The sequence below is a fragment of the Strix aluco genome, chromosome 1, assembly GCF_031877795.1.
Source record: "Strix aluco isolate bStrAlu1 chromosome 1, bStrAlu1.hap1, whole genome shotgun sequence".
Taxonomy (NCBI): Eukaryota; Metazoa; Chordata; class Aves; order Strigiformes; family Strigidae; genus Strix; species Strix aluco.
In genome coordinates this window covers 172180484-172204132 of record NC_133931.1, presented here as the reverse complement: position 1 = coordinate 172204132, position 23649 = coordinate 172180484, and the positions used below count along the sequence as shown (strand labels likewise).

General features: G+C 44.7%; 1 protein-coding gene across 2 annotated transcripts in view; it reads left to right on the top strand.

Moving 5' to 3' along the window:
- Positions 1–555: 555 nt before the first annotated feature.
- Positions 556–23649, top strand: part of VIPR1 (vasoactive intestinal peptide receptor 1) — a 118859-nt gene continuing 95765 nt past the window's right edge. Inside the window, exon 1 of one of the 2 annotated variants that reach the window (XM_074845834.1) lies at positions 556–703. In XM_074845834.1, the coding sequence (XP_074701935.1) occupies positions 562–703 (142 nt within the window). In that variant the 5' untranslated portion in view covers positions 556–561. The remainder of the gene's footprint in view (positions 704–23649) is intronic. The other variant, XM_074845833.1, reaches the window with a different exon arrangement.

Below are 23649 nucleotides of genomic sequence, written 5' to 3'. Positions count from 1 at the left end.
GGGAAACAAAGGAAAGAAAGGAAGCAGGAGGAAAGGGAAAAATAGTGAAAAGGAAACATGGGAAATAGGAGAGAAAGGTGGAAAAAAGGTGGAAGAGATGAAAAGGGCAATAATGGAAAACAGGAAAGAATGGGAAAAGGGAAAGAATGGAAAAAGGGAAAGGAAAAAATGAAAAGAGGAAAAAAAGGGTGAAGGCAAAGGCAAAGAGGAAAAAGGGAGAAAGGAACGGGAAAGAAGGAAAACCAATTAAAAGATAAGAGAAAAAACGAGGAAGAGGCAAAAGAAGGGAAAATTAATGAAGGGGAAAAGACAAATGGGTAACAGGGAGGGGGAGGGAGAAGATAGGTGCCATCGGAGAGGGGAAAGGGGTGACGGCGAAGGGCCGAAGCGCAGCACCCCCGAGGCACCTGGGGCGGGGGGCGGGCGGGGGGCGAGGCCGGCCCCGCCCCGCGCAGGGAGGTGGCCGGGGGCAGGGGCGGGGCAGGGGCGGGGCAGGGGCGGGGCAGGGCCGGGCCAGCCCTCGCTGCTCCCTGCCTCCCTCCCGCCTCCCTCCCTCCCTGGATGCGCTCAGCCCGGTGCCGGGAGCGCAGCGCCGCGCAGCCGTGCCCTGTCCTGTCCGCGTGTGCGCTGCCGCGGCGCGGGCAGGATGGAGTCCGCGGTGCTGGGCGTCGTGGTGCCGCTGCTCGGCTGCCTTCTCGCCGCGGTGAGTGCTCCTGGGGGGGCGGAGCGGGGCGGGGTCGAGCTCTCCCCCCGTGCCTGCTCCTTCCCCTCGGGATTTACCGGGATTAGCCTCGGGTAAACTTTGGGCAACTTTGAAAGTGCTGTTGCTTTGAGGCAGGTGTAGCTGTGCTGGCGTTCCTTCCCCCCCGATAATCTAGAAGCCGTCACTTAATTTTCTTTTTGTTCGAGGTTTGCTTCCTCTTCAAGAGTGAGAGGATCCCTCGAGCTAGAGGAATTCCCTCTGGGGTTTTAGTGTTTTATCTCAGGACTGGCTCTTGGGTCTGTTGTCATTCAGGTTTGCAGCCTGGCTTTCGGTTTGCTTTGGTTTCTGTTCAGGAGCTCGATGGTTTCGGGCAAAGCTCCCCCCAAAAAAAACTGGGGGTAAGGGGGTGAAATTTCCCAGAGGCGATTCAGCGGCAGGGCAGAGGGCTCTCGGGTGGGATCTTCCTCTGCTGAAGAACAACTGCCCGCGAGAAGTTCAACCAAGCGCCGCTCTCTGACGCTAAAACCTGATGTGGATGCAGTGTTTGAGGAAGGAGCAGAACCTGGAAGCAAAAGATGTGTTTTGTGGCTGCCGTGTCCCTTCTGCTTATCCTCTGGAGGCTCGCAGGGCCCTGGCTGGGGCAGTGCTGTTTCCTGCCCCGCCGCAGATGCTCATAGCACGGTGCGGAATTAGCAAACGGGGTTGTTTCTCCTGGCGATGTGTCTGTGCGCGCATGCAAAAGCTGATTCTGTGCGCAAACAGCGCAGACACAGCTTTCTGCATGTTTCACTGAAGCTTTGTTCTTGCAGCTTGCTGTGTGTGATTTCTCCCGAGACCGTTTTTATTCAGCAGGCTGGGGTGGGGGGAAGATTGCATGGTGGCTGTGGCTCAGTTTCCCTCCTACTTCTAATCTCCCACACTTGTCTCCTCTCTTCGGAAGGTGAGGTTGCCTCACCAGTATCCTGCTGGGTTGGGTGAGGATGCCCACAGGAACTAGGTTGTGCATCGGTACTTGGTTGCAAGTCGCTTCTGTTTGCTTTGCTCGGCTGGTGAGTGGTTCACTCAAAGCTGCTCTGATCCCCAGCAAGCCGAGTCAGTGCCGCAGAGAGTGGAAGGTAACCCAGATTTGTCATTTCATCATTCGTATCTCTTCTCCCCTTGTCCCTTAAGAAATGAGACAAATGGATTTATTTCAATTTTTTTGGCTGTCACCATGAGCCACTCGGGCACCTGCATCGCCAAAGACTTTCTTTGAGGAAGAACAGGCTGGGAAAATGGATTAAAGTATTAAAAGAATGACCAATCAATTAGTTCCTGGAATTCTACAGACTTTGCTTTAGGGAAGATCCAAAATAACTCATGTCTGGGGCTGGAGCTGGGGAAATAAGGGGGCAGCGCTCCCATCAGCTGCTGGAGCTGCTCCAACTCCTGCTTCCACTGAAGCCCATGGCAAAAATCCCATTTCTTTAAACGTTGTTGGCATGAAGCGGTCCTCTGGGGCCAGATTGAGCAGAGAGTTAAGTCACGTAGTCTGCTGAAGTTCAACACGCAAGTGGTGGCAGGATCAAGTCCTTACCCTGGTGCTCTTGGGTTGATCGTTGTTATCAATAAGCACAAACCTCTGAAGCTCTGGGACAACGGCAAGGCACAGCCTAGGTGCAATCCTGTAACGGTTCCTTTCCAACCCTTTTATTAACTTGTTCTTTCATACTTTTATCTCACTTCCTTGCCCTTGGTTTAGCATAACCGTCGGTTGCTTTCTCACTCTTTTATTGTGTTAATGTTCCCGAGACCTGGTTCATACTAGTGGGTTAAAGAGATTCACATGCTCCTTAACAGTGCTGATCTGCAAGGTGACTAACGATGAAATGTCTCAATTCTAGAGAAAATCCCTGTTGTTTTTGTTTCTCAGCTTGAACCTGTGACTCTGTACTTTTAAAGCAAAAGTAACTCTGCAATTGTAACAACCTGGCTCTGGGACCTACGATGCCTCAGCAGAATTTTTTTTCTTGTAATTTCTTTGATAATTTTTATTGGTATGTCCTTGGAGAAACTCTGAATGACAACGATTGGCCGATCAAGAAGTTCAGTGCTATAAAACTGTTGCAGCCATGTGGTTTCTAATTGCTGTTATAAACTTTCACCTCAGCCTCTCATGATCTACAAATGTGGAAAAAAGGAAACTGGGCAAATCTCATTTGCTGTAGTTCATCAGACCGTGCTCACCAGAGACCTGCCTCCTGTAATGGTCAGCTTTTAACGTTCTGAAGAAAAATGCTAAAGTTGGGAGGGGGCATGGTGTAAATCCAGAATAATCCCTATTAGGTTCTAGTGGATCGGTTTGCCTTTTTAGGGGTGTAACTAAAATAATCTGGCCTGGAGAGCTACAAATTGGACTATTTTTTTCCAGTGTGTGTCTAGTAAATGAGATGTGGATAACGCGAAGCAGTTGGTAGATTCCACATGCCTTCAAACTGCAAGCTTGTTGAATTAGCCAGATCTGTCCAGCTGGTATAATTTGTGCTTTTCTTCAAGTTTTGTTCTGCTCCAGACATGAAGCATGATGTAAAGGAATAAAAAACTTGGATCTGATCATTTAGCAGTCCTAGTGTAAATGCTGGAAACAGGGTCATTGTAAAAAAATCAGTTAAATTTAAACTCACAGGACAAACACTTCAGCCATATCTGCATCTCTTTCATGCTGTTATTGACTGAGAAGTTAAATAAATACATTTAAACCAAAATAATCAATGTTTTTGTCAAAGAGGTAAGGTACTCGTTAGAATCCTGTAGCCTAATTCTTGCATCCAACACAAAGATCCTTTAGCAGTGATGACTTGTGTTTATCAAAGGCCTTGCCACAAAACCTCAGTGTGTTACTGGGTGTACGATTTATTAAATTTATACATGTATAAGTGCATGACTGACTTTAAATAAAGCCATCTGGGAGAACCAGTTGCCCAACCCTGTATCTGTGTAGCTCAGAAAGTCTAATTGCCTCTCTATAATGTTGAGTTTTCAGAGTACATAATTTCGGCAGCACACATATTTTAGAAGCTCTTATTTAGGGCATAACAAGGCAAAAGAGCAAAATAGGCAAAATCACAGTATCTGAGGAAAAAAAATCCTATGTGGAATATTTAAGGCTGTTTCCAACAGTGTGTTGCTTCAGCCCACCAGCATGTCAGCAGGGGAATTCACACCATAATTATAACACCCTCCCTGCAGCGGAGAGCTCTGTCTCCAGCTGGAGAACTCTGGAGAACCAGACAGGATGGGAATCCTGATGTATGGTGAAAGGAGATGAGCCCATCGGGGTGTTTTCCGCATCGGGAGGCAGATGGGACCATGGACAGAGAAAGCTGCTTGGCTTGTGAATTTGTGTGTTATGTATATTTCCTCCTTTTTTACAGTGCTTTAAAAATATCCCGGTTCAAACCCCTTCCCGTATAATATCAGTGGTGTGACAGCCAGAGGGCTGCACCAGATAAAAATGCAAAGTAGGGTGTGCTGTGTTTTGTGCTAAGCCTGTCTGCTGCTGACTTGTGAGGCTGCCATGACATTTTGTTCTTGTTTTCATTGTTTCATAGTGGCGTGACTTTGCTGAGTGGTATTTGTCTCTTCTCACTTCAATATCCAAGGAGGGATTGTGGTAGCTGGTGGATGCAAAGCAGGGAGGTGCTCTGCACATTTTGCAAATGGCCAACTGGGACATGACTAAGTGATGGGACCTATGTCATGAAAGAGGGTGTTTTAGCTCTCCTGAGGCTGCCTTGGAAATGGGAAACATACAGAATTTCTATGATTGGGGGGGGGGGGGGGGGGGGGGCAGAAAAAGGCTTTTTTGCTTTACCAGATGGTCTACAGCAGAAACAACTGGAAAGGCTGGTATCTTAGAATAGAATGGTTTGGGTTGGAAAAGACCTTAAAGATCATTCAGTCCAACCCCCTGCCACGGGCAGGGACACCTTCCACTAGCCCAGGTTGCCCAAAGCCCCGTCCAACCTGGCCTTGAACCCTTCCAGGGAGGGGGCAGCCACAGCTGCTCTGGGCAACCTGTGCCAGGGCCTCACCACCCTCACAGGGAAGAATTTCTTCCTTATAGCTAATGTAAATCTCCCCTCTGTCAGTTTAAAACTGTTACCCCTCGTCCTATCCCTACACCCCCTGATCAAGAGTCCCTCCCCACCTTTCCTGTACCCCCTTTAAGTCCTGGGAGGCCGCTCTAAGGTCTCCCCGGAGCCTTCTCTTCTCCAGCTGAACACCCCCAACTCTCTCAGCCTGTCCTCACAGGGGGGTGCTCCAGCCTCTGATCATCTTTGTGGCCTCCTCTGGACCTGCTCGAGCAGGTCCATGTCCTTGTCAAAATCAATCTTCCACTTGCCACATCATATGCTGACTTAGTCTGGTAGGACTGGGAAGTTACCTGGTATTTGGGCTAGCTTGTAGACACAAATCTTTGTTGGAGAGGAGAGGGAAGAGGGACAGGAAGGATATCTCCCTGTTCAGCACTGTGTCCCATTTATTGGCAGTCTGAGGAAGGGCACCAGAGACTGTGGATCAATGAGACCCAAGATGAGATGATTTTTTTTAAGTCAGACCTGAGTGCACTTGGAGGAGATTTGTCACACTCTGCGTGGCATCTGTGGCTCAAGTTCAGGAAAGGAGTCGAATCATGTGTGTGAAATAAAAACTGTTACTCAAGCTTTGATGAGGAGCAGGGCTTTGCTTGGTTTTATGAACACAGTAGGTGATGTCCTGCCCTCAGACCAAGTCAGCACAAGTGTGGCAGTGTCATTTCACTGTTGTGAATGGGATTGCTGCTGCATCACGCTGGCTCAGTGGAAATGGATATGTGGTTTTCCAATGCCTGGGAAAGGTGGTGCGATTAAATATAGCTCCATTCTCTGGTCTCATCAACTTCCTCTCTTCCCTATTGGAAAGAAGAGGAAAATCTTTCTTAAGAACCAAATGCAACCAAGAAAAATCCTTTCATGGGACAGAAACATAGACAAACTGGGTCAGAGATGCCTGGAGACCCCAGAGCAGGATGGGGTTGGAGTTCTGGCTGAGCAGGTAGGATGGAGGGCATGGACAGGCAGGCAGGTCAGAAGCTCCTGCTCCCTCCATCAGACTTGCTAAGCCTGCCTGTGCTGTAGCAGTGTTTTGCCCTCCTGCCCTGTGCAGCTAGGCAGGGTTTCCTTCAATGAGTGCTGAGAGCTTGCAATTTCACTGCTCCCTCCCTTCCATGCTCCCAGGTGTTTTCCAGAAGTCATGAGTTCTTACAGCTTCATTTGGGTGGGAACCAAGCCAAGAAGGGAGATGTCTTTGCCGCTGAAAAATGAGATCCCAGAGGATTACACTGGAAGAAAAATCAGACCCTTCGATTCAGGGTGTGAGAAGTGCAGGGAAGTGATGCCAACATCAGACTGGCCTCCATCCAGAGCTCACACAGCTAACACCATGGCAGGGAGGCCCTGTGCGTGGCTGGGGAAGGCTGTTCACCAGCTGAGCTGTCTTTTTGTCACCATTCCCTTTTGGAGCAACTTGCAGCTTGCTTGCCTGACCACCAGAGATTTCTCTGGGATGTTTCATTTCTCCGAGCACAAGCTTCACCTTTCACATTAGAAGACCTGTAAGGCAGGGAGAGTTCATTCATTAGTACTCAAAGTGCCCTGGGGAAGGTTTGAGAAGATGGGCTCACCAAAGCCACCGGTTGCTGGATGCTCCTTGTATCATTATACCACCATTTTGTTTGTTGAATGGGATGATACCAGACTTCTTCAGCACTGGGGTTTTAGAAAACGTAAAGCTTCTGGAGATGTAAATAAAAGTGCAAAGTTTCCTTCTGATAAGGATGTCATTAATAAAGTACTGAGATTTTCTGTCCTGAAACTTCAGCTTTATTAGAAGCATCTACTGCCTATTAGCTTTGCTACAAATCATGTTTAAACTGCTTTAGCCTCATGCATAAACCCTAATGAGGGAACAGCTATAATAGCAAGAGCGCTTATGTTTAATAATTGCCAATCTGCACAAATATAAATAGCCTACATGAACATGGCTTGACCTGATGGAATCGAGCGGGTGAGGTTAAGAGGAGGAAGCAGGTGTGATATTTCTTTGCTGTTACAGTCCTTGCCTCTGATATTCTTTCCCCCACACCTCTGTCAGTCCTGCGGATGCAAGGCAGATGTGGTGCCCTGAAGTCAGTGCAGCCCTGGTATGAAGTTAACATTAGGTGACATCAGAACTCAGTTCAGTAATTTTTATATGGTTGGTTTATAAAGTGAATTTAGGGACATTTTTGTGTGCAGGAATATGTGTTGTGGGTTGCTTAAGGCTGGAAAACATACATTAGTGCTGCTTTACTGGTGGTTTATTGTGCCAGATTTTATCTACAGCACTAACTTATATATATCTAGTATTTCCAGGATTTAAAGACCTATTTTAGTTTCTGAGCTGTTCATGAATTTTAGAGATGTACTTTACATTAACAAAGTCACTTTTCCAGTCAACTGAAACAGTGGATGTTTGCAGCCTTTAGCTTCTCACTTGGTCACATAAGGTAGATTTCTCACCCCCAGGGCAGACACTAACCATCCATTTCGTTGTTTTCACTTCTGGGAGATGGAGATTTACACTTCTGGTGTTTGCATTTAAATTCAAGTGTTAGAACTGAATTGGGATTATTTTCTAATTCAGAACCAAATCGGGATTATTTTCTGATGCATTTCATTAGTGGGCTGGACAACAGCCTTGGTGATGCTGCTTTGATAAACCCTTCTGGATGTCACGCCTTGGCTGCATTGATTTAAAGTCGAGAAGAGACCAAAGGAACTGAATACAGAGACCCCAGCTCTGTTTGCTGAGCCGTCATCCCCGTGATCCCCTTCTTGCTTTTGCAGCAGGCTCAGGGATGCCCCTACTCCTGGCAGTTGGGAAGTTGAGTATGAGCTCCACATTTTTTTAATCTTCATCCCTGTGAAATTGCTTCTCATCAAGCGGGAAGGGAAAAAAAAATCTATTTAAATACAATTCTTGTCTGGAGGGGAAGATATCAATACTTTGTGTCTCCTTTGTAAAGCTGAAATCTATTGGGTGTCTTTTAAAATGATATTTCTTTTGAGGCTCCAACCTTGATTCTGTGTTTAACAGCTGTTACAATTAATACCTGGTGATCTGTAACATCACAGCCAACACCTGAGCAGCAAATGTCTCCAGGGCCTTTTATAAATGTCACTGTCTATCACAGCTAACCAGTCTGAGCTTCCTTGCAGGTGACCTTGGGGTGGGATTCACCTTGCAGATTAGGACACCTACGTTTCGGCATTTCTGTGTAGGTGTCTCCGTGTGACCCAGATGGTCAGAGCTCTCATTGTGGTCAGCAGTGTTGTCAGGTTCCATTCGGCTCCTCACTCTCAGGCACCTCAGGCCATTTGAGATGCAGGAAAATATCCCGTTGTCCCACATCATTCCTTTCTGAAGAGCAAACCCCCTGCAGATGCCGTGTTATCTGCCAGCCCTGTGTGGATGCTGTGAACACAGAAAATAAAGTTACCTCAAAGGACACCATGTGCCTCTGTTATGCACCTTTTTGAATGCTTATTGACTACAGTGGTAGTTCAGTCCTCAGGTAGGCACCTACATTTAGAGATCTTAAGCCGCAAGCTGAATCCCTCACCAGGTTTCTCTTGTGGTGTGTAAGAATGAAACAAGAAGAAAACCTGCTCCCACTGAGCTTTTCCCTGCAGCCTGCTTTATTCATTACTGAAAAGCGGTGTTTATTTCACCTTTCCTAAGTGGCCAGACTGCTGCAGTTCAAACTTTAAGGAACACATCCCTTTGCAAGGCAAAAAGGAAACAAAATTAAATATAGTGAATGTGATGCCTACACCCCCCCCCCCCCCAAAAAAAAAAACCCCAAACCCATAACAACTCTGTACATTTGCAACAAAATGAAAAGCTGCTTCAGTGCTGACACTCAGCATTTTTATGCACTCACTTGGAAACAGCCAGAATCCAAATCCTGCCGGAGATTATACCTCTTCTACCTTTATTTTGCCGTAGCAAGATTGAGTTCCTATTTTAAGTGAATGTACTGATTATTTTTTATAGCTTCTTTCCCATTACAGACCCCTAGCTATTTATCAGGGGAGGGGTGAACCCCCTTAGAATGTTCATCCCATTCATGACTATGTGGGACATGTGTACTTGCTTTTTTTTTTACCTTTCACAGCCCTCAGGAGTTTGCTGAGCAGACATTAAACCCCACTGCCCTGGCAGATGTGCTTTCTTGCAGAACGAGGGAGTGAGTGAGATCCTCCCCAGGACCATTCAGCCCTTGCTCAAAGGAAAACTGCTCAGCCATGGAGCTGCAGCAGCGCTAGCTGATGTGGTTGCATGCATCCTGCTGCTAAAACCATTTCATCCTCCTGGCAGTAAGTGATTGGGCTCAGTCCTGAGCTGTGCCCAGGATTTCTTGGCTGCTTTTTTCCCTGTAATTTGGGGCTAGTAATTTGGGACAATTCAGCAAGGAATGCAAAGGGATGTGGCTGCTTTCTTCTCCTTGCTGAGTCTTGCCATGTGCTGGGAGCTACAGGGAGGGGTGATGGAGCCCCTCTGCCAGCCTTCCGCTGGCAGGGAACCTCTTTGGATCTCCTTCCCTGGGGAGGTCACAGCGTTTTCCTATTGCCCCAGGGTCATTTCAAACCAAGGTGCAAGTGCAAAAGAGCCAACACTAAAACAAGCCACTTGTTTCCTGCAGTGTCTCTATCCACCTGTTGGTTATTTTTCATTTTCATCCTGGCTCTTAAGCATAATTGGGCTTTTCCAGCTTTTTTTTTTTTTGGAATAGAACCAGGTTTTCTTTTTGCTTGACATACTCAAAGGCAGAGGAAAATGCTGCTGCTGAGAGTTACCAGCTTCACAGGTCACTAAAAGGAGGCCAAACACTACATGAAGGATTACTGACATGCTCAAGTGTCAACTGCCAGGCTGCTTGATTTTTTGGGGGAATGACATTAAACACAGCCATAGAGTAGTGTGGGTCTCAGCTGTGCCATGCACTTAATTCCAGTGCTGCAATGGTTCCTCTCAAAGAATTTTCCCACCCCTTCTGTTTTGCTCTACTCGCTGACTCTTGTACAGTTTCCTTTTTGCAAAGTTTCTCTGTGCAAAGCTTATTTCTCCTGCTGAAGCCGGTGCTTTGCAGTTGGGGCACAGGCTGTGGTTTTTGGGTGCAGGAGTTCTTGTTCTTTCATCCTCTCCACACAACTTCTTTTGCAGCACCATTTTCAGCAAAATTAAACTTTGTTCCTCCTTGTGCCACTCTCTCCTCCCTCCCCTGGCAAGTCATACATGTTTCAGCAAATAGCATGACAAAGGCTTGTCTTCAGGCCATTTGTGTACAACGCAGATGAGGCAAGGTTTGTCAAGAGAAATAACAGCTTATACTGGAACAACTGAAATGTATGTATATATATTTATAAATGTAAAATAAAAATACATACTTTCAGGCATAGCAATACTTCCTGAGGTCTGAAAGAGAAACAAAGCTGAATAGCATTTGTTCTGGGTGTAGCCCGAAGATGTGTATCAGTGGGACAGCATGAAAGAAAAGTGTGAAGGTTGGAGAGAGTGGCTAATTGCAAAAGCATTGCTGTTATCCTTCTGTCTTATAGACCTACAATGTGTCTGCAAAAGCCAAGCTTACAAATTCATGGTTCTGCTGGGCATTAAAAACCTCAAACTCAGTGTAGGCGTTGATTTTTTTTATGACATGACACAGCTTTCTTCACATCTCACCACCTGCTAATTTCTTGCTGTCACAGGTGATAACTCTCACCCACCCCTGCTGTCCTACAAGGTCTGATGGGCCTACCAGCTCTTCCCTGGCTAAGTGATTTGTCTGCTCTGCAGGCGCTAATTACTCTTTTTTTCTGTAATTAACAAACTTGACTAAACTCAAAACAGTTATTTCAGACCTATGAATAGCCTGAAGTTTCCTGAGTTAAAGAGCTTCAAAAGCTTTTAAATCTTTTCTATCTCTAGCTGTACTAGTCAGTCTAATAAAAAAAAAAAAATATGTCCTGTATATCAGTAGTCAATCATGGCTACAATGCCACTTAATAAAACTGTGGTGTGAGATGTTACTTTTAGAGATCCATTCATCTTGGTCCCTAGTTCTTTTGGAGGTGCTAGGTTGGATGTCTGTCGGTGGCTGTTGTGCTGGAAGTGCGTGATTTACACTGTAATTAAATTTAAACACCGTGAGAAAGACACTTCTAATGTTGGTGTGAGTATTTGTGCCTTTGACCTTGACTGTTGTTTTTATTTGGATCTTACAAGCTTGGGAATATAAGGCTGGAACTACCTTTATGTCTCCTTGAGGTCTCTGCCAACATAGGACTCCTATTGTGTTCATATGGTTATTTACCTTCAGCTTTTTAAGGTTCACTTTTTTGCTGTGCTCCTTTGACTAAGAAGCTGTTCCCAGAGTCAGACAGCTCTGGTGGTTAAACTGTATTAGCCAAACCCTGACGGTTTTGTAGATGGAAAAGGAATTAAAAGTTGGAGCTTGCTGCCTTGGGTCTACTTGACCTGAGCCTCAGAAATGTCAGAAGGGACCAATAAGCATCTGGTAATATTTTTAAACCTAGCTATAAAGCTGAAGCTTTTGTTGTCTGTTCAAATCTTTTTGCTACATGCTGTTGTTACAGGGAGATAAAACAGAGGCAGGGTTTATTGAAACACTAAATTCAGTTGTGGAAGAATAGTGAAGTAAAGGGCTGAGGAAAGGTTGCAGTTTTCTAAAGGAAAGACACTTAACATGCTAGACAGTACTGTATTTACTCTTTGGAAAAAGAGATGCAGAAGAGAAGAGAGTGCAAGTGTCTGTTGCAAGCTGTGGTGGAGGCCTCAGGGACCCACCAGGGACCTGTAATCCCATCATGGTATTTGCCTGGGGATACGGTGAGGGCTGGGGTGAGGGAGAGGAGGTGGTTATGGTGCTGTGTGGAAGGGCAGCTGGGAGCAATGGGCGAGAGAAATGTGAGGGCAGTATGAACAATCAACTCCAGCTGCAAAGGGGTTAGGAACCATAGCCTTTGGGTAGATTCACTGTGGAATGATCACACACTTGAGCTGAATCTCTTGTGTGGGTTCATCGCTGGCTCTGCTGATCCCACTTGGATCGCCGCTGTGTAGAAGCATCCCATAGCTGTAGCACTCCTAGGGACAGCCCTTGCTCACAATGCTGAACAGCCTAGGTGCAGTTGCCTCTCCTGTATTGCCTTTTTCCAGCATGTTTTTTTTTCCACATATTGCTCTAATAGTGTATTTCTCCTCATGTTCCTCTCTGCTGCAGATCTGACTGAATTTGTTATTGCAAATACTGAAATCATCATTATCATAATCAAACAGCAACTGTGTCTTTGATTCGAGCTTGCTTTCTTCCCCACTATGGGACTTCTGAAAAGTCAAGTCTCTGTCTCTAGAAGAGGTATTAAAATCTTGGCAGGTTGGTGCCCCTCTACTTTGTTATTACTTCTTCTGTGCCAGTTCACCACTCAAGCTTCCTGGGCTGTCAGCTCTGGAAATAAGTATTAAATATATATGGCAGCCCTGGGAAGAGAGCCCAACCAGTCGGAGTACAATGCACCTAAAAATAAATGCTTATTTCCCTTGCAGAGTAGCCTGACAAGGAGCAGCATCCAGTGGGCTAACCATGAGTAGAAGGAGATGAACCAGTAAATTCAGCTGCAGCTGGAGAGGGACAACAGGCAGAGGATGAAGCTGAGAAGCTCTTAGTTCAGTTCCAGGCTCTGTACATGAATGTTCTGCTAGAGTCTGTCTTGTGGCTGAATGCCTAAAACCCAGTCTGGAAATGAGAAAAAGAGACTTCCTTTACCTGCCCTTCACTTATTTCTTTTCACTGTTGTCTGCCCACATCATAAAGACTTTGTAGTTAGCTAGTGAAATAGCCTTGCAAATCAATGTTGTGCGGATGATGCAGTTACCCCCTACGTGTGCGCTTGTGGTAATGTTGGGGAATGGAAACATCTACTAAAGTAAAGGGCTAGTGCTGGTGCAGGATGCTTGTATGCTGGATGGGAGTGAAGCTGGCTGGGTGTGGGAAGGTTTGTAGCAGCGAGGGAAGCAAGATGTGAGAACAGCCTGCCAAGAGCAGCCCTGAGTGCCAGCAAGCCAACTTCTTTTGTGACGGAGGTTGGCCCATTTCTGAAAGGGATGTGTTGTCTGTCACAGGGACTGCCTCAGAAGGAACCTTCCTATATGATGTGTATGTTATTCAGTTATTGCAGGGGGAGCAATTGGTGTGATACTGTTCACAATGCAGTGCTTGTCCTCCTGCTTAAGAAAAGCTTAGCAAGGCAAAACCACGTCTAGCAGGAGCAAGGTATTATTGCAGTATGGATCTACCTGTCAATGCAGGAACAGCAGGTTGGCCAGACTTGGAGACACATCCATGTTTGGCTTTGAGACTGGTGAGAGTAGGAGATGGAAACAGATCATCTTGAAAAGCTATTGGTTTGTTGAGAGATGGGCAGGATCTCTCTAGGATTTCATATAGTCCCGTCAGTATTGCAGCTTTGACAGTTCTCCAGTGGGAACGTCCCACTGATGTCTCTCTTGACAATCTTACCCCCCCCCTTTTTTTTTTTTTTGGAGGTATATGTGGGTGCATTTGGCCAAGCTGCAGGACATATTCCTGTAGTGGGAAGCTCAGAGCTAACTGGAGGACTTTGCTCTGCGTATGGCAGGGGTCACTGCTCTCTCCCACTGTTACCCCTTGTTTCAAGGGATCCATCCACAGGGGACTTGGGCCTTCCTGTGCCAGCCAACAGTGTCATCATACAGGCTGGCATGGAGATCACAGCCATGAAGAGAAAGAAGTGTTTTGTTAGGAAGCAGAGACAGGGAAAAGCTTTCATTGGTATGACCCTGGCGATATTCTCAGTGTTCAGTCAGGGGTTGGGTTGACAGTCCCAGCACGGTGCTTCACAGAGCAGATGAGGTCTGTTCCTTGTAAATGTTTTGTTTCAGACAGGAGAGAGGGGGGTATTAATATTTTTTATTGCTTTCATATGATCAATAGGAGTCTCTCTCACATCCTTCACACCGTATTAAAATAACAACAGCAAGTTTAAAAATGGTGCCTCTCTCCAGAAAAGATGCGGTCAACCCTCTCCGACTGCACACGCACATGGACATGAGCTGCTTACAAGGGGTGAGCGATTGGGTGAGAGGGAAAGAAATTTAAAATCGATATTGTACACTGACAGTGAGGTCTACAGTGGGGAAATCATTATACTTCTGCACAGCTCACCCAATTAGTAGCTGCAGCTGACCTCTGAGTGTGGGGTGTGTGGTTACTGTGAAATGAGATTTCATTAATCTTAAGGCCAAGATATAAAGAACCTTGACTGATCACTTTAGACCTTGCTGACTGTTTGTCTTCCAAATGTATTTTCCTTATCAAAAAATATTTTTGTTAAGGAAACAAAGGAATATTTTCAGGAAGGTGGGGGTTTTTTGCTTGTAAAGTTGCGGGGGTGAGGGAGACACTTATCTTTGGGGATTTTAATTCTTGATTGATGGGGGAGAGAAAATAGAGAAGCTTTCCCCTTTCTTCCTCTCATCAAGCAACTAAAAAAGTTCACAAGTTCTGAGTTATTTTTCTTGACAGAAGAGTGAATAAAGAAAAAAACCTTGCTTTTTATGAATTGTTTTTAAATTTTCTTTTTCAGGCCAGAAAATGGCCAGAATGTGCCACACCTGTAAATGATGGCACAGCCATTTCTGGGAGGGAGAGAAATACCCCTTTCTTGATTTGTAGGTTGGAAGACTGACACACTCAGAGGAGGGATAATGACCTTTATTTTACATCACAGGTCAGATAGTGTAATAGTTTGTTTTGAAAGCTTTTCAGTCACAACTATTAGTCTGAAGCATATTCAGTCTTGGAATCTGGGGATTTCTAACTCACTTCAACAGCAGCAGATTTAATGGGGGAAGAAAATTTCCAGGCCTGGAAATCTAGTATTGGGCTAAGTCTAGAGTTTAAAGGTATTTAAGAATCTAAGAAAGTCCTGACCAACGAGATCAGGGTTTTGGTGTCTCCTGTAAAGTGTATCAGTTGGTTACCTCCAAGTTATGTTTTCCCGCAAAAAACCAGCACATCTGGGCATCAGGAGGGAGATGGCAGGAGGAGCTGCAAGGGTAAAACCACATTTTCTTCATTATGTGGGCGACACTTAGAGATCAACGTGTCTGTTCTTGGGTTTTTCCAGGAGATAGTTATTTCGGATTCTGGAATCCAGCACCTTGTGGCTGCAATGGTCTTACTGGAGCTAAAAATAGAGTAACTTTCCCAACTGAAGTAGCACCTGATCTCCTTTCTGTTTGTAGGGAAAATGCTGCTGAGCTCCTGTGACAGTGCTATTCTGATGGAAGGCCGCACAGCGTCATTGCAAACAGCATGGATTCAAGACCTCTGTTCTAGCATCTGCCTCAGCATCCCCTTCCCTAGCAGGAGCTGGCACTGAAAACAGAAAGATAAAAGCATGTAGACACTCAGTCACATATTCATTTGGCCCTAGGAATTTAACTAATAGGTGTGCTTGGGAAAATCCTACCCTGCAGTTACCATCCTCAGCTAGAATACATCAGCTTAGTTTTGCTGATGTTAATATTGCTGTGCCATGTTGTCTGAGGATCTGACTGCGAGATTAGTGCTCATGAAAATTGTTACGGGAGCAACGCTGGAAGGCTGAAACCCGGATGTGGCACAGGCAACAGCAGTCCTCCCCATGGTCCAGAGGCTGTGGCACATGAGATGTTCCTCAGGTAACACCTCAAGGTGGGTGGGTGGCACAGCTTGTGTGACCCACCATTGCCCATATCATGACCCATGCCTTTTGTTGTCACCATGTGGAGAGGTCTCTGGCAAAATAAGAGGACTCTGGCAACAAGATTGGATGATAGGGTTTGGGGAAAAAAAGAGGTCCTTAATCATTGAAGTGGGATGAAGGGGTGTATCTGCTAGGAATGGGTCAGGTGTATGGTTTCAGGTTTTGGCCTTAGGCCACTTTCAAGACAGTAGGAAACCTTTCAGTTGTCTATGAAGATAAATGACAGCACAGCCAAGGAGTTGAAATTAAATGTATAGGATTCTTTGCTTCCATAGGGAATTTCCAGGAGTCAGCAAATTAAAACAAGAGTGAACTCCAGCAGGTTCAGCCAGAGAGACCGAGCTTTTGTATGTATCTTTTTATAGAGACTCTATATGTTCTAAATGACATTTTCTGGTCCATAAATGGGGTGAGGAGAGCTCATGTGGGGCAGTCTCCAAAGGGTTACACATGGTTTAGCAGAGCGAGTTTGCTGCACAGCCTGGCTGGAGAATGGGAGACAGAATGCCAGAGGTTTCCACATTTCTTTTGTAATCTGTTAAACATTCTCACTCTGATAAGCAAAGTATGATTTTAATTAAAAAGCCATTCCAGCTGGATTTAATTTTTATGCCATTGAAGAGGCAAATTACTGTGTATATAAAGAGAAAAAGATATGATGGATTTCTCATTCCAAAGATTTTTAATCCACGGTGGCTTGGATCCCAGGTCAGAGGTAATTTCCCTACTCTTCACGAGAAGTGTTGGGATTTTTTTCTCACATCTCCTCAGTAGAAGGACCAGTAAGATACCCCTGCTTTGACTCCACATATAAGGAGTTAATTGTGCCATCCCACGGAGCTGCTGCACTTGGGGACCCAACCTTGACCTTTGTCAACTTTTAAACAATGACTTTTCAGAGGAGAGCTGTACTTTGTTTTGATGTATTCTGATGCTGAGGAAAGCACTTCCCTCTATTTTCTATCCCTTTCATATGCTGCATTTAATTTAGTGGAGCAAAGCCAGGGGCTGGTGCTGGGCTAAATCTAGGGGACGTTTAGCCATGTTTATAGAAAATGGGTGTACTATTAGAAGAAAATAAAGATGATGTTCACTTACATTGTTTAGTCTTATCTAGTGATGCTGTTTATCTGGGGCATGAGATGCTGCTGTCAAATAATTCTAGTAACAGCTGCCTGATGGCAACTCGTATCACTGAGGATATGAATGACATATGTCTTTCCCAAAGGCTGATGTACAAAAAGAGCAGCTGGACCAGAAATGCAGCACGGTGATAGACACCATACAGAACTTTCAAAGGTCTTGCAGATTTATTTTTTAAAGTTTTTTTTTAATTTCATTTATTCACTCACGAGAGTATTTCCAGTCCATATAATCATAATTATACTCTGGAGTGTTGCTGTAAATAAATGGGGCAGGATAATTGAGTTTCATTTTCCTAAAGCACTTTGCAAGGCTGTTTTGGATGTGTAGCTGGACAGGCGTGCTGGGAGCACACAGCAGTGGATGGCTCCTTGCCCAGGTTGGGAAAGCTGTGAAGGAAGAGCGATCCCTCCTCGCCTGCAGTCTTGTGAGCATGTAAAGCATATCAGTTATGAGTGACAGTAAACACAGCTATGATTACTGAGATAATAGGCTTTATATTAATATATATGCCTCATAATAAGGTATTAAGATTTGATTTTAGGCTTTGCTGCTTCTTCTCTTTCCTCACCCTGTGCCACCCCTGTGTGATTCCCTTGATCCTAAGCCTGGGAATTTAAGAATGAAATGGAGAGACAAAGCTGCATTTCCACACTTTTTGAAGCTACTTTCTCTCAGAAATAATCATAGCTCGATAAACCTATGAGGGATGCACAAGGCACAGCCATATCCCAGTGCCAGTTTTGCTGTGATTTAAAAGCATTCCAGCTTTGTGCTATGTCAAAGAGCCATAAATTCTCATCCGCAAATAGCGGTCCTCAGTAATGTCTGCAGGGCTGGGAATGGGATGTTCTGGGCAGGAAACAGTTAAGGGATGTTAATGGCAAGAACTAGATGACAGGGAACACATGTTTTTCATTGCAGTGGGCAGGCACCAGCTGCTAAACAAAGTATCCTCATTTTTCACTTGCCTAGCTTGTAGGAACTGGGAAGAGCTTCTTAAGGACTCCTGTCCTCAAACATGATGTCTGTTTGGCAATAGCCTGCACTACCTTGTCTAGATCTTCCCTAGATGGAGCAACCTCTGCCATGGCAGTATGAGCTTGTGCCACTGAGATGCGTTTTCAACTCTGACCATAGATGGGCTTCAGGGAAAAGGTTACATTCTTCCCAGGAAGATTAAAGGAATTGGGTTGTGAAATCCCAGCACTGCAGATGTGTTCTGGGTCCATGTTCCCAGATTAACACCCAGATGAGTCTGATAAGCCATGTACAGTGTAACCCTCCTTTATATGGATGGGGCACCTAAGATAACAAGTGGGTTGAAATGCTGTCCCGCTACACATCTGCAGTTCCAGAAATTGTGCAATCCAGTTGTTTTCATTAGGTGAAGTATGTCCAGACAGTTTGTAACTGGCAGATGCAGTCACTGCGTCACTGGCTCAGTACTGCGAGCCTGGGCTTGTAGGGTCCAGCAAACCCAGAACTGATAACATGGATGTTGTGGCTTTGAAGACCAGAAGATAGCAAAGAAAAGTAAAAATGGTGTCTCTTCCCTGGAACAGAAGGAAGGTTCTTTGTTCCAGATGAATTTCTTTCTCCTGTACGCTGGAACAGAGACCTTATGCAAAGGACAGCTAGACTCCCAGCATCCTTCATCCATTAGTAAGAACTGGATGCAGACCTTCCTTCTGTCCTGTAAAAATGTCCCCAAGGTGGGACTGGTTTGCAGATTAAGGTGTCTAACTCTGGTCATTTCATTAGGGTTGCTGCAGCTTTGAGGTTTGATTTAGCTGCCCCCAGGTAGGGCCTCATGCCATTTCAGATAGCTTAGGGCTCCCGGGTGCCTGTGCAGAGAGCCCAGGTCTCCCATACACCCCTTCTCATACCAGCCAGCCCACATGGCGCTCTGGCTCTGCTTGAGGATTTTATGTCTGACTGGGCAGCAAACTTCAGACAAATGAATTCTGCCTTGAGTTGCAATATGTATATAATATGTATAGAGACCATCTCAACATCACCAGTCTGCACTGGTGAAATAGCTGCTAGTTACTTTTGGCAACCCAAAAGCTAAAGCAGCAAAACCAGCAGAAAAAATCATGCAGCAATTCTGAAAAAGTTGAATTTTTCATTTATTTGTCTCCTGGATTACCAATATTTGGTGTCTTTCTCTTCCGTGCAATCAAGATGACTAGAAGTCTGCTGTTGCTGCTCATCCGCTGGCTGGGATGCGCTAACCGTGCCTGGACAAAGGGAAAATACTGCAAGTTTTCTGATGAAACCTTGGGGATTGTCAGTACCCAGTGGCTCCAGCATTATCAGTATGACTTTGCTTTGTCTCTTCTTGCTTCAGGACGTGTCTATTTAGACATTGATCAGGCTTTCTCTAACAAAAAGGTGTTAATTGAACAGGAGTGCCCCCAAGGTGAAGTTTGTAAGGACTTCTGTGCACCATTTCCTCCTCTTGAAGTTCAGAGCATTATTGAAACTTCATTATTTGAATGTGGTTTTTTTCCAAACATATGGCAGCAAGAGCAAGTGGACTTCCATGATTAGAGACCAGCAGCTATTTGAGAAAATCCAAGTGGAATGTGACGTTTCAGTGCCTGGGCCAAGATCTGACATCAGAAACCTGGGAAGTCTGTGCAGTTGTAGCTATATTAAGATTCGAGTGATCCCTGATGGAAGGGTAGATTATTTTATTTGACTAGTTGTCGAAAGCAACTAATTTTCACCAGTTACCTCCAGTAAGTTGAGTCCAAGAACCTGTTTCGGATAAGCATAACTCGCACTTTGTTGAATGCTTCTTTTCAGGAGCTGAGATGGAAAACTCAGCGTATCTCTTTCCCCTTGCTTTAGCTATTAACCTAGACACCCAGGAGAGAGTTATGAACTTGCATAGGTTTCCACTTTGCATCCATTGTGCCTCTCTCTGCTACATTGAAGACTGAATTGCCTTATAGTAGGGTACCTCTGAAGACATTCAACACATGATTGAGTTGCCTAAACATAGGTGCCCAGTGCCTACTGAGATAACCTCCTAGTGAGAGCATCCAGATTTTCCTCCATAAGGATGCAGAGCTCCTCTAATTGCTTTTATGCTTCCCTTCCACACCCTCCCAGGGTTTTTATTACCCTTTTAAAATCCCTAAGATTAGTGTCACAGCACAGGTGTTTCCACGTAGAAAAGTATTATCTTCTTGTTCTTCCATGCTGTTCAGTTTATACAGCAAGCAGTTGTGTTGGTCTTTTCTCAGCAGAGGGATCATGCTGAATTACTTACCCCTTTGAGTCCCCAAATCCTCCGCCACATTACTTCTTTTCCAGAATTCAGGCTGCCATACTGGAGGCCTATGCTGAGTTTGTTCTTTCTTGAGTGCAGCTTTTGCATTTGGCTGTATTGAAATAGACCTCAGCCAGCTATTATAAGTGCTCTTAGGTGCAAGTTATCCAGGCCTGCTGATTTTAAATGTTTATCTCTCATAGATGTTGTTTAACATCTGCCTTTGTTACTAATGGACTCATCGTGAGAGACATGCACATTGCCCTGCCCTCCAAACAGGGATCAAAAATCACACATTGAACTTTCCTCTGCTGGACTGTACCATCTGTAAGATTTGCTTGTTGTAATGCTTTTATTTAAAAACAAAAACAAACAAAAAAACACCCCGACAAAAACCCCAAACAAAACAAACAAACAAAAAACCCCTGAAAATAATAACTTCTCATTAATGTATTATTCTTACAAGCTGCAGATTTTTCATGATGTCTTGAGGTTCCCATATAATGCTTCTAAGCTTCGTGATACATCATTTATATTTCTTCGTCTGTATTTCTCTGCCATTTAGTAAATATTGCTGGGTTTGGGTTGTTGGTTTACTTATTAATTTTCACTTCCGATTCCACCTTTTAATTCATAGTTGAACTGAGATTAGGTTTTACTCAAAGTGTTTGAATTGGGAAATCATGCTTGGCTTGGATCATTATGTCTTTGGCCACCTGACCTGTCCTTCCAGAAGAACAGTGACCTGTTTCCCAGCACTGTGTGGAAATAGGGCAACCAGGGGCAGGTCGTGAATGAGGTACCCCATCATCGAGCTGGGGTCTGGCCCTCAGGAGGAGAAGGTTATGTGGCAGGTGGGACACATGGATCACAAGAGGAGTGAAGACAGGCTTTATTACGGGAGCATAATTTGAGAGACAGTGGAGATATTTTAATAGGGTACCACAACATGCTGGAGTTGCTTTCTGGAAGGTATAGATCAGAAGCTGGAGGTGGGAAAAAGATAACATTGTCTTAATGACATCATTCTGAAAGTATAGGCATACATTCCCTGAAAAGGTATGAAAGATCAACAAATAGCACTTAAGTGCAGCAATCAGTTTGCTACAACAATTGTTTACTCAAAAATCAACCTTTAATAAACATGATAATCAGTGCAGTGAAATTTCCACAATTCACAGAGATGATCTGAGGGGAACTTTATTCGTTTCATGGGGAGATAGTTCAAACGTTGCTATGAACAGTTTAAGTGCTGCTTCATTAACAATTTTATGGTTATACAATTAACAATACCAAAGAAGAAAAAGAAACATGTCTTATATTAAACTCAGCTTTCAGTAAGTAGAATACATGCAAATGGGGATCTCCTGTTTGGTATCATTGTTTCTAGAGCTGTGTCTGTGTTTGTAGAATATATTCCTGTTTATGTGACTTGGACGACAAGATTAAAAAATTGGCTGGGTTTTGTCAGTTAATGTTTGTAGAAAATTCTTGGAGTATGTTTGTTGTGTGTCCATGCTTGAATTGTTACTGTGGTGAATGCCTTCTGTGGGAAACCTGTGACTTCCAGGAGTTTGTAATTTGGCCAAGAAATCTCTGCTCAAAATAAAACTTTGGAGGGAAGAGGGACTGGATTTTTTTATTGTTATTTTTATTTTTTAATGATGCACCTTAATTGCTTTAGGATGGCTTGGGTTTTGTGGTTATTTCCCCTAAGGCATTTTGTGTCTAGAAACTTTGTTGGCAGCTTGAACTGTTGCAGAGGGACTTTTAACAGAGTTTTAAATCTGCTTGTACAGTTTCATCTCTACATACATCCAGAGCTTCTTAAAGCCATGACATTTATCCTCCTTGGATGGATACACTTGGCTGGACTCATTATTAGTCATCCGTTGTGCATATGGATGGCTTAGCAGGTGACATCTTATTTCCAGTTTCTAAATTCCTGAATTAATATCCTAAAAAGACAGTGATGTCAGATGGGGATTGCAGGCGAATGTCTTACACAGGTTGCTGTTAAAGACCCAGGCAAGACATCACTAACATGTAAAGTTGTTGTAGCAAAAGATGAAGAAATATCATGGATCACAGATGAACTAAAAGGGCTCCTGCAGCTGGGCAGGAGGGACACAGTCATCTCAGATGGAGTCAGATGCTTGGTGGAGCTATCAGAAATCTGGGAAGAAAGTAAATGTTGTAGCTGCGTGAGTGTTGCCAGAACTAACACCAGCCTGGTAAGCACCTGTGCTTGAAGAAGAGGTGCAATGTCTTGGTGTGTTAGGTGCACCATGGCCGCTCCAAGGAGATCTTGCACAGCTTTGCGCACAGCTCCTAGAGACCTGCCCCTCTCAGATCAATGCTTGGTGATGTTGAAATCTGAGAGACAGGTCAGGGTGGAAACCAGCATTTTCAAGAGCACTAATGTATTGGGTTAACAGTGTCCCCCTCAGACAGCTGCTGTGTTCAGGGACAAAGAGATTCAGATGTCGAGGGTGACTGTGTTTAGGGGGTGATGTCAAGCTCTGTTGGCTGACTGGTCCTGGTCAGCTGTACAAACCCCGGGGAAAAAAGTAAAACCACAGCAGATGGGGATACCTCCTCTGCAGAACCATTTCCCTGATTGCATCCATTCCTTCAGTGTTCGGGCTTCCTGATGTTTGGGGGCAGTACAATCCTTATTTGTAATAAGGAAAGTCCCAGGTGTGCTGTGAAGCCTGTCTGTCTGGGGAGCTCTCAGCGAGGTTCTTGTATGTGCATGTGTGAGCTGCTGGCCTGTGTATATGGAGAGGAACAAAAATGAGGAAATGCTGGCTTTTAAGAAGCCTCTTTTTTTATCCATTGCTGTTGATTTTGCAGGGCAAAACTGTGTTTTTACCCTTCCATTTCAACACGAATGTATACATCCAAGAGATATTGGAACCTGTTGTGGCACTTAGGGAGACTTAGGGGGACCTCCTTTTCTGATAGCTTTTCTGCTTTCCTTTATGGTGATGTCATTGCTTGCAATTTTTCCTGTTCAGCTGTGACTCTGCAAGACAAAGTTCATCAGAGTGTGGCATTCACCTGCTGCCCTGACATTACTGGAATTTGCTGCAAGGTGATTTGTTACTAAGACTTAGATAAGGGATCTGAAAGAGTTACTCATGGTTCCTGCTCCTGATGAATTGTTTTGTCCTCCTCAACTTTGTGAGCTTCTCCACCTGCAAAATCAGAATTTCTTGGTCTTTTTTGCCTGTTTTAGTCTGTTTTCCATGTTGAGGGTTCAGAGGAGGGGCTGAACATGTAGACAACCCCTCTTACGTTTGGCTGCTGATTATGTTAGGCTGCAAGTAACATAAACTGGAACCAAACTTTTGTTTTCGTTAAAGGAAAAGAGGCAAGTGATCCCTGATAGACTTGTAACTGGAGCAGATGTATCCATTTTGGGGTAGAAGCCCTGGAAGAAGCCAGAGTCCAGGCAGGGACAGAAGAATGATTAAAGGTCTGAAAAATGCTGTGGGGGAAAAATTCAAAAGAACTGCGAATGTTTATTCTGGAAAACAGAACACTGAAGGGAGAAATCACAACTTGTCTTTAAGTATGTGGAA